Source organism: Leguminivora glycinivorella, chromosome 9 (assembly GCF_023078275.1).
Source record: "Leguminivora glycinivorella isolate SPB_JAAS2020 chromosome 9, LegGlyc_1.1, whole genome shotgun sequence".
NCBI classification, from domain to species: Eukaryota; Metazoa; Arthropoda; class Insecta; order Lepidoptera; family Tortricidae; genus Leguminivora; species Leguminivora glycinivorella.
The window spans coordinates 13,566,724-13,578,862 of NC_062979.1; the positions used below are offsets into that span (position 1 = coordinate 13,566,724).

The 12,139-nt window shown below is 36.8% G+C and overlaps 1 protein-coding gene across 1 annotated transcript in view; it reads left to right on the plus strand.

The window, feature by feature from the left end:
- LOC125229423 (alkaline phosphatase-like) overlaps positions 1 to 12,139 on the plus strand; it is a 209,872-nt gene that overhangs the window by 143,784 nt on the left and 53,949 nt on the right. The window contains exons 5-6 of the mRNA XM_048134251.1: positions 10,257 to 10,398; positions 11,946 to 12,120. Coding sequence (XP_047990208.1) covers positions 10,257 to 10,398; positions 11,946 to 12,120 — 317 coding nt within the window. The remainder of the gene's footprint in view (positions 1 to 10,256; positions 10,399 to 11,945; positions 12,121 to 12,139) is intronic.

Consider the following 12,139-nt stretch of genomic DNA (forward strand, 5'->3'; position numbering starts at 1 on the left):
CACCTCCGCCGTCCGCGCCCGCTCCAAATAAAACACATGGAAAGCAAAACAGTTTGTCACTTTTTTCACATCCACATAACCACGGTGTTTTTTCATACTGTTTCGTTTTAAAAACACGTGTAAAAGTTTTGGTTTTTGAAAAACATATTTGCGTAAGTTTAAGGTCGGGCCGCGGTGGTCCTATAGCTTTTAATTCTAATCGCGTTGCAAAAGTTTTTTCACACTCTTTTATAAATGTCACATTGTATCCATCCATACACTTGCAATAAAAACAATTTAATTATGCGGTTTCAAAATAAGGCAAAATTGTATTCCCGCGCGTGCCTTAAAACTTGTTTATCTAGTGTTTACTAACAATTAACAAAATAGCGCGCGAAATACGCGGGTCGCGGATGACCGCGACGAATTTCGCGCCTGCGCGGTGCAACCGAGACGGTAATCAAGGACAAACGCACAGACCTATATCGAGATAGAAGGAAAAAGCTTGGCGGTTGACAGGGAGACCGATCGTGTAACATTTCGCATTGATTGGTGTTCTTATTATGATTGGATTATCCTAGTTAATTATTAATGTAGTTTAGAATATAATATAAGTTAGTTTAAGATTTTTGCATGGATGTATTTGTAATTTAATTTGTGTTGCATACTTTTTAATCTGTTGAATAAATAGATAAATACTTGATATCACGAATGTGAATTGACTCGACAGTTTGAATTCATGGCTTATTTTTACATCGCTCGTACTCTAAGAACAAATCAATTTATTTTCATTACATACACATTATTCTAGCATTTATTTCATGTTTATAGGTCGCTCGTTTTGAACGCACGCCAAATCGAGCTCGTCATATTAAAACCGCAATGGAAAACTAATTTTGACATCCAATCGTCGAGCAGACTGCCGTTCGCGGTACTAAATAGAATACTTTTTCTTTCTATCTTGATATAGCTCTGTGGTCAAACGTCCCTAGGAGCGGCGCTCCAGATTTACCTAATATTTCATACATAATCTTCTGTCTCACGCGCGGAGCTATGACTAAACTTCTCTTTCGCTCTTACTGAATTTCGTATTAGAGAATGTACTGAATATTTCTCCATAGGAGCGCAATTCAAAGCGCTCCGTTGAGCGCGGTGCGTATGAAATTGTATAAGAAGGGAATTGGCGGATTATAATATAGACTGTTTAATGAACTTTTAAGAAATATAAGTAAGTAATTGTTTGATTGGACTTTTTTGCGATAGTTTTTATATAGTATAATACATTAATTTGAGGTACCATAATTGATGTATTACTATAGTTTAATTGTGATTATTTTTGGGAGTGCACCGCACAAGCGCTCTTTAGGGCAAGCCGCTACTGCATTGGACCACAAAGTCGCCACCAATGGACTAATGTAATTTAGACCAATGGTCCAATCCAGGAAACATTTTTTATACAAATTTTATAATTAAGTACTAGTTTCATATTGTACTAGTTTTTTTCTTACAGATTGTCTATTTGCGCACGGGTGAATAATTCTAAAAAAAAGTTGCCATAATTGGACAGGTCCGATGATAGAACCCACAAGTGGTCCATTGATAGCAACTAGGTATTACATCACAAATAAAAATATTAAAAAATAGAGAAAACAAATGCCTGGAAACTGCTGTTTTAAATTTGCTCATTAATAAATATTTAAGCATTATACGTCAACACACAAATTAAATTGTCAATGTATTTATACTTTCGTGATTTTATTCCTTCGCGTAATTTAACTTCAACAGCGGTCGAAACGAAACACACTTGGACGCGTCACTCTTTTCCGGGAAGCGAGGCGCGACTGAGGTTACAGGGTGGCCCAAGGTGAGGCCTAAGGTCACCTTGTACCTTACTGGATTCCATCTAGCACGATTAGATTTAGAAATATTTAAGTGGTCCAATCAAAGCGCTGGTCCAATGATCGCAACCTTCTCCTAACTCTCTCTAGCCTGCGCAGCGGCTGTCGCGAGTTATTAACATTCGTTCACAAAATGCCCCTTACCTCACTTGTTGCACAATATACTATTAAATTAACGTACACACATTCATAAACTCAATATAATGTATTCGCAAACACACACAATAAAAGAAGCTCTAGTTTTTGTTCCATTCTTAGCAATGAAGGCGTTGAAAGAAAACAAAATTGTGGTATTGCAGTGACAGGTTGCTCCCCGATCGCCCACAACACAATTGAACCCATACCTCACAGTCAACTTCTACGACACCCATGAAGAAATGGAGATGATGAACTTCTTAAATCGTCACCACACGGGCATTTTTATCTTCTTTTTCTTTAACCTAGCGTTTTCCCGGCTTAGCGTCAGGATCCGCTTTCTTGCTCAATGTTCTCCACTTTGCCCTTCTCCATTTTTATATTATGTATATTATTTAATATATTATACTATGTCCCACTGCTGAGAAAAGGCTTTCCTCTTCGATTTCCACTCGTCTCGGTTGTGAGCAATCTCCGGCCAGTCGTTGAGATACACGTCCATTTTATCCCATTATCGCCGCCGTTATATTTTTTACTTTAAACAATTTTCCTCGTCTCTATTGAAATATTATCAGGGGCGGCTCACTCCGCGATTATATCGCCGCGCTACAAGTACACGCTGGCGGCCGTGAGTTCGCGGCCTACTCAGGGGTGGTGCGCGTTCTCACGGAACGCACTTTCGCACTTTCTATTGTTAATTTACGTCGCGAGTTTTTTTTAAAGGTTTATATGCGATGTCCGCGTGTTGATGGCTAATAATGGTTAGTTCAATAGACACCGTGAATAAAATAGGACAATCTTACACAGATCTACTATTGATTAAGTCCCACGGAAAAGTTCAAAAAGGCTTGTGATGTTGGGACTTAAACAAAAATATATAAATACTGTATATACCTAGAAAGTCTAGGTATATACAGTATTTATATATTTACAGTACCCAAGACTTGAATTTAATACTATAACATTTTATCTGAGTATATTAATTCGTTTTAATCCATAGGCAACCATATCGTCCGACGCTGCGCACGTGCGGCTCGTTTCTTTGTTAGAATTTTGTAGGTATTTAAAAAGGCGGCATTTCGTGAACATCAAAGCAGTGGGCCTTCTGTACTTGTACTATTATATATTCTGTGATATTATGAAGATAGGGATCTCGTACCTACGGTAGTACTAACCTACTATACATGGTGTAACCAAAGTTGCTAGAATCCGTATAAGCGGCTATCCGGAATAAGTAATATCGTATTCATATTGGATAAAAGTAGAAGAAAAAAAATGACGGGAGATTTTTTTGTCGGGCAGTCATTTATTAATTTTACTAATTTATTCCACCAACCAAAAAGGTTACAAAGATTTTGCGCAATATTTTTTTCCACACACACACAATACCGAAATTACTGAATATTACCCTTTTACAGATCCCCACAATTGTATTAAATAATGTTTTGAATAATAATAAGAAAATTCGATCATTGACAGTCTAAAGTCAGGACCAAAGCACTGGATTGAGTTTCAGCTTAAAATCCTAATTGAGAATCGTGTTTTTATACTACAGTAGAAAATTACGTAAGCAAAACTGTGTATGTTAAATACAGAAAATTCAGCTAGATTGAGAGACAGAATATTAATCTAGATGCAAATGTAAATGTGAAATAAAATCCAGTTTAGAGTTTGTGTAAATAACAAACCCAGCGCAGAAGTGAATAAATAAGATCAAGTGCAGAAAGTAGGTAAAACCCGTGCATAGAGATGGGTAGGGGTGAGTAAATACTGAGTATTTACCCGTAATTTACTCAAAGCGCCGAGTAAATACTCGTATTTACTCATTTGGGTGAGTAGAAACTGTTACCTAAAAATAATTTATAAAATGAGATTTAAGTACTTAGTCGTGTTTATTTTAACTGTGTGGACATGTTTAACCCTTAATTTGGCAGAGTCCGGTGGGACGGACAGGTGATAAAAAAAAATATTTCGCTTTTTAGGTAGAATTTTATTTAATTTAACATATGGAAAGAGACTCTTTTATGATACATGCTTTGTATAAAAATACTATTTGACCACTGTCAACACTCGTTTGACAGTTACTCGTCAAGATGGCACCGCATCAGAAGTCAACTGTTTTTAGCAAAATATGTATGCGTTTTTCTTTTGGTTTTTGTAAGAACAGGGTATTTCTGTTGTATAAATAATAAAATATATTACATAATAGTTGCAAGTGGTTATGTTTTCAATTAATTTCTCAATTTCTAATACTCATAATCATCATCTAAACAAGTTGTCCGCCGCACCGGACAGTGCCAAATATATACTAAATACGATTTGTCCGCCGTGGCGGACTATGCCAATGTTGCGGTGACACGTGTTGTAACAAATTATTATATTGTTTTGTTTATTATTTTGATTTTCTTGTTTTGGTGGCCTGCTTTTATGCTTAGATTTTTTATTTAATCCAACAGCGTGTGGTGCTGGAACAAGCAGTTAAAATTTTGGCACTTTTAGGTATACGCAGTGCGCGGATATCGTGAATGTTATATGTCGCGCGAGGGGCAATAAACATTAAAGAAAACCGGGTAGATCAAAATTTATAATTTCTTTGTCTGCCCCGAACATTGATATAATTAATTTCAGGTAGTTTTGTGTTATTTACATCTTCGACGACATTTTGCTGGGACATAACTGTCACATCAGTCTGTCGTGATCACGGCCTGTGCAACCTGGCCAAAAAGTCGGAAAAAAGTTAAAATAATGATATTTGACTATAAATATGTGTCAGTTTGATTTTCATACAAAATTATTATATTTGTTAATTTTTAAAATAAATATATGTTAAGAAATACTTGTTTATTTTAAATGACCGTATGTTTGGCAGTGTCCGCCTCAGCGGACATATTAATTTATCCCAATATTTGGCAGAGTCCGCTGTGGCGGACATATTTTTTTTCCAAAACTAATAAATCTAGATTTTTTTAAATATTTTTCGGACGCTTTAAAAACACCTGTTATTCAATATATGAAGTAAAATCGGAAAATTTTTGTCACCAGAGTCTCTGCCAAATTAAGGGTTAAATGATATTTATATTCTTAGAAGCTTATGGGAGTCTTAGTTTGTCGAAAAAGGGGTAATCATTGTGAGAAAAAAATAATGATAATGTTTAGTTAGCAGTTCTGTTTTAAAAAAGCAGGTATTTACAGTAAAAGTATGAGACTTAAATTAAATTGATGTTCTAGATAACGGCATGACGTTCGGAAGTGACTGTTAATGTGGCACTTACGACCTTTTATTAAGGATTTTCTAAAGAAAACTCAAAAATGGCTCAGCTGATGACGTTTAAAGTACTAGTTTTGTGTTTTGTATTATATGGGCAATAATTTGACGGTTTCTGGATATTTTTCCAACAACGAATTCGAAAGTTATAAAGGTATAAACATTATTTCGGCCTTAATTAGCGTTCTATTCCAAAACTGTTCATATTATTAAAAAACTTTTTTAGAAACATTCAATTAATTTTTAAAGACCTATCAGATGATGTATAACACACTGGTAATTTCTGAATTTTATTTCTGTGAAAAATAGTTACATGTATGGAGAGCACGTCTTTAAAATAAAGTTCATATAAATTTGATTACTTGACTTAGTAGCCGATAACAAAATACACCAATATTTCTAATTTGTATTTCCATTTCAGCACGCTAAATAGTTTATACCCACCAATTTGAGTAAAAACGAGTAAATACGGGTATTTTGAGTAAATACTGAGTATTTACTCGATATTTACTTTTGAGTATTTACTCACTACCCATCTCTACCCGTGCAGTTAGAAAATGTGGAATTATTAATACAATTTTAATGTAAGTCACTTTATAGTTGTCAGTTCCGCTAACAGAAATGATATTAAATTTAGTTTAACTTTAAAACTGACGTAAGGTTGAACAGGCACCTTCTGAGCGAGCTCCATCGTAAACCACGTCTTCGCCTCGGCTAGCCTGTGGCCATAAGCAATCCCGTTTAGAACAGTAAAAGAATACAGTATTTCAATGTTTTTTTTATGTGTCATTTAATGGCCACTGAAAATCTAAACATAAATGTTTTTATAACACTTTAAGTTCTCGCGCTTTGTACACATATTTATGTAAAGTCACTTACAGGTCGAACGCGATTAATTAACACCTTTCTTTCTTGAGTCTTCCGCGACCACGGCCAGTGCAACCTGGCCGAAACGTTGGGAAAAAAGGTAAAATAATGTTAATTAATCGCATTCGACCTGTATGTGACTTTAAATATAAATGTTTTTTATTCATTACCTATGACCCCCATTTCATATAATAATATCGATTTTTATTTTGGATGCGATGACGGCATAACTAAGACATTTTCGCGAAAAAAGATTCAAAAACTTTTTTTTCTAAAAATACGTATATTTAATGTTTTTCCTACGAAGAATCACGAGACCTTTTTATCCTAGATACTATAGATGAAAAAAAATGTCCCGAATTTAATTTTTTCACTTTGTGTCCATTTTTCAAACACATTATACAGAAAGTACCTATGCAAAATAATAGACAATTTTGGGACAGTATTTTTCCCCTTGTTTTTTGTCCTAGATCGAAAGGGCTCTTGATTCGGAGTAGGAAAAATATAGAATTCACCGACCTTAGAAAAAAAATGTTTTATGATTCTTCCTGAAAAAGTAATTATCAATAAAGTATTCTCTGTAGAATCTAGAGGTCTATTATATCTGTATATAATAGACCATTTATTTACATTAAAATTTGCCTCAATATCCAGAAGTGCGTTAATCGCCTCAACAATCAATCAAGCACGCCCCCACCGCCGACTGAACGTGCGTTTTCTTGTCATTTTCTCCCGACCCGTGGCGCTACCATTAGTTTTTTTATATTACTCGAAAGCGTCAGCGTCGTGGAAAATGTTTTTATTTTTGCTTCTAGTAAACTGTTTCGAGGCACTGAGGACGTTCAAGTATCTCGTAAGCAGATTTCCCTTGTCATAAAAGTATGCAAAACTCTAATCCCCCCACCCTAATGCTTACGTAAACATGTCTCTAAGGCTGGTTTTAGTGTCACGCGGACCGTTCGGACTAATAATAATATGTACTACCTAGACTTGGCTCACGAGATAACCGCCATGTGGGATGTTGATTCAACGATCATTGTTCCGATAGTCGTTTCAGCGAACGGTCTCATAGCGAAGAGTCTCGACCAACATCTTAAGAGACTCTCGCTAGGTGGCTGGATCAAGGGCCAGATGCAGAAGGCGGTGATCTTGGACACGGCGCGGATAGTCCGACGGTTCCTCTCTCTGCAGCCCTAACCACCGGCAGCTTGGGCCCTGCCCCGCTGCTGGCGGCACCCTAGGTTAGGTTTTTTATAATGTTAAACACATTTTTTTATATTGTTTTGTATGTGTTTTTGTATTTTACTTTTATATTCATATTATAAAAAGCTTAACCTAAGAAGCAAAATAAATAAAGGAAATAATAATATGTACTAACTTCAGGGAGCGTTTTAGAGTTTTTTCTAGCATAGACTATGATTGTGTAGCTTGTGTAGTGAAACAACATATAATTCACTGCTAGAATACGTATAATTTGCTTTTACCTAAAAAAATTAAATTAATGTCACAGTTTACATCTTAAATCTGTCCTCCACTTGGGCTTTGAAGAGTAGAATAGATAATAAAAGGAAAAATAAACATAGCTCGAAATTTAGTTTCTAGAATTAATGATCGTGGATGAATACGTATGTGGATGATCAATAACTAAACTTATGAGCCGAACATTTATAAAGCCTGACGGGTGAGGCTAATTAGAATTTAGAGGAACAACGGATAACAGATATATTACAAAACACACAAAAAAAATTGACCGGTTATATAGAAACAAATACACTATTTAGAATAAAAAGTAAAGGTGGCTAAACTTGAGAATTAAATTATTGTCTTTGTCGCGGAAAATAAAAAAGGTTCGGATATAAAAGTAAATTACGAAGGGCTGCAGATCACGCAACAGGGAACGTTACCACCGGAACCACGTGGAGTACGGGCTGGAACGTGGAGCCGCTTCGGGAAAGCCACCGTCGGATCCACGTGGAGCACGGACCGGACCCTTTCCGGCAATCACAGTCCGGATTCCGGCACACCCTCCGGAGCCACCTCGACGGAGGGCCTCAAAAAAAACTTGGCGTGGCACAGGCGTCAAACAGGCTGGCCATCACCGAACTTATTAAAAATTGTTCAAGCAGGGCAATACACTCCTTCACTCATCAAGAGTCCCGATCGATCTGCCCCAAAAACAAAATTCCTCAGAATCGCCAACTCCTCAAAAAATTTAAATTCAAAATTATCCTAAATACTTTCTTAAATCTATATTCAGCCAGTAACATTATTAAAATCCTACCAGCCAGCTATGATGCTCAAAAATAAACAGTTGATAATTTTTTTTGATATAAGTGCCATCTAACGGTAGTCACCTAATTCAACAACTGTCAAAAGTCCACCACATGAATATACGAACCGGCTAACTACACACCGAAGCAGTTCCACAAAATGACGACAGATGTAGCGTAAAATAGAAATATGAGAAAAAAACGTAGCGTCATGCTACACTTGCCATTTGTGTAAAAAAGTAAATAACTACAGACGTAATCATCAGCTAGACCCCCTACATGCCATCAAATATAAGCAAAGCAACCAACGTGCTTACGTGATACTTAAACGGCCCCACTGCTCATTTCCTTTGTACAACAAATGTAATTTTCCGTGACGTTTACGCTATCGAGTCACATTTAAAAAAAATCATGGTGGTCACACCGCACTCGCTTCCCTTATTTGAAAATGTGGCGTCTTGCATTCTGCCAAAATTGGCATTTTCGCAAAAAAATATTCAAAAACTTTTTTTCTAAAATAGGTAAATTTGATGTTTTTATTACTCAGAATCACGAGCCCATTCGATCCTACTAGACGGAAAAAAGCGTTCCAAATTTAATTTTTCCACTTCGTTTGTTACCATTTTTCAGCGGTTACAAAGTGGAAAGTAAGAAAATAATAGAAAATTTTGGGGCTCGTGATTCTGAGTAGGAAAAACATAAAATTTACCTACCGTTAAAAATTTTTTTTGGTGATTCTTTTCGCGAAAATGCCCAAATATCAACCATTATCATCACAGTAGACAGAAAGAAGGAAAAGGTGAATAATTTCATTAATTTTATTTTACCTACGTCACTTATTTCTGTTAACTCCCAGTAGACTTTTTTCAGTGTGATTAATGGAAAAAGTTTTTTCTTTTTTTTTCCTGACGAACAATAATCTGCATTATAAAACTTTGATGAAAGATTTGAATTAAACATTAGGGTTTCCTCCTAGAATCTCCAGTCCTACAGCATTAGAGACAGTGTAGCCTTTTATTTGAAAATAAAGAGGTACTAATAACTGGTAATAGAGTACTGACGGTACTCACAACGCAACTAAATCTAAATTTAGTTACAACTGAGTAATGCGTTGCCACGAGTAAATAATTATTTGTAATAAACTTTATACAAATCTTTAACTGCTATGACTACTTATACACTCACACCTTCAGTAAGGGGAGTAATTGATCGAGGATCGAGGGTCTTGTATTGTATTGTATTGTAGAACGGGCGATTTTCCGCAACTCGACGTCTAGCGCCTATTTTGCGTGATAAAAGGGAGGGGTTGGCTAGTCCTGCCATCCCAACTCCTCGAGAAATCTTACCAGACCCTTGATGTTGAGTAGGACCTCGGGGAGGTCTCTCGGAGATCCGAGATATTTTGCCCTGTATGGAGCCACCCCGCTGCACTCCAGCACCACGTGAGCAGCTGTTTCCTCTGTCTCCATGCACCCTCGGCACAGGGGACTGTCCGTAGCACCTGTTATGAAAAGATGTTTGTTAAATAGTCCATGACCTGTTATGACATGATCGAGGATCGAGGGTCTTTTGTTTGTCTACAAAAACGGGTAATAAGAGCTAGTGCGGATCTCTCAAACCGAAACTGACAAAACTTACTTTAAGTCATTGGGTATTCTGAATCACCATTTCTCCTTATTTTTATAATGTAACACAGCCCCGTGCATGTATGAGTATGAGACCCGTCAGTCAGTGGCGGGCGCGCTGGAAAGCCTTTCCTTTATTTTCTATTTATTCATTTATATAATTACTATCATTAGAAAGTATTATAATGGTTGATAACCTAATTGTCGTTTGTGACAGGAACGTGATTTTGGTGGTCGGCGATGGTATGAGCCTAACGACGGCGACGGCTGCCAGAATCCTGCGCGGTCAGCGGAGAGGTCAGACGGGAGAAGACACCGACTTGGCCTGGGACACATTCCCAGCTGTCGCCTTAGCCAAGGTTTGCCAGTTTGCCTATAACTATAATATCATTTGTGATAGGAGCGTGGTCTGGTCGGCAATGGCGTGAGCTTGAGCAGGTTAATGGTGGCTAGGATCCTGCGGTCAGTGGAGTGGTCAGACGGGAGAGGACACTGAATTGACTTGGGACACGTTCCCAGCCTGTCGCCTTTGCCAAGGTTTGTCTACTAATTATTTCTGGCATTTGGCATTTCTGGCATGGTGATCAGGATCCTGCGTGGCCAATGGATATGTCAAACGAGAGAGGATGGGACGAATTGGCCGAATTCCCAGCTACCGCTTTAGCCAAGGTTAGGCTGATATTAATTAATTTCTTTAAGACGACGTAAACAGTTACAAGCATATTTTATTTATTTTATTAACATTGGAGTTACTTGATTGGCATGAGCTTTGCTTTCGCAAAAGCTTATAATTTTCTAAAAAAGCTAAATAAAATATTAATATAGTATGTAAATAAAATATTGTCTTCGGTTACCGCGATAGTTTCTCATCAAATGTGTAAAACAATGGAAACGAATTATATAACGAGTATAGTGCATTTATTATTTATTTTATGCTACCTACTTCTCGCTGTTTCGAACTTTAGGGTTCGTGGTCAAGGGGTCGCCCAAACGCATTATATATCCGTAAAGTATCCGCGTGTGAAAACGCACTTAAAATGTTTCACTAACTACAGGTTTCTACGTAACATTACAAACATTTAAACTGTCGATCACAAAGTTGATGTTGAATCATTGTCAGTCAATCGAAAAATACTATAAGTCGCGTTTACATTAATATTTCAGCATTTTCAACCGACAATGTCCAGATGACAAACAGTAAATAAACGTGTAATGTTTCAGCTGATCTCTTCGATACCGTCTGACCCTCCACTCCAAGCAATATCCCATTGCCGATATTGCTTTATGATTCAATAACAGTTTATCGACAAACTTGTTTTTATAGTTATTGATTTGATCTTTAAGTGCTTATTACAGTGTTAAATGACTTTGGAAAGTCAAAGCTTTGAGACGACTTATGTTTTACGAACTAGGTTAGCTTTTAGTTGTTAGTATAAAGCATAAAGTACATACATCTAACGTTTTGATTAGGTAATTGCATTTGAATTTCTTGAAAATTGTTAAGAACAAGACAAGTAGGTACACTTGCACAGTATTCAAAGGCCATGTCAGGATAAGCCAAGTGAATCTGCCCCCAGCAAGTTTTGGCTTGTATTTTTTTTTATTGATTTGTCTTTGTATTTACTATTTAGTATCGAGTATGCCAAATTTCAGCTCCCAAAACTTTATAGTTTAGTAATTAAAAAAAAAAGAAATTTGAACTTTCTTCGGGTAGATAAAATAAAGACGCTATAGCGGTTACCAAAAACAATATTATTTCTACTTTTTTTATTCGCTTTATCACCTACATGTTAGCTGCAAAAGTGGATGGCGAATTTATCAATTAATTCATTCATAATTTCTCCATGCACTTTTGCATCTGGTAGTACCTACATGATAAAAATAATTGAGTGTATATTTTGGACAGACGTACAACATTGATGCTCAAACTGGGGAATCTTCTGCTTGCGCCACGGCTCTTCTATGTGGAGTGAAGGCGCGGTACGAGACCTTGGGCCTGGACGCTGGTGGAAGGTTCAACAGCTGTTCGTCGGCCATCAACTCGAAGGTCACCTCGCTGATCGACTGGGCTCATGAAGCTGGTAAGCAAATAATACGTAA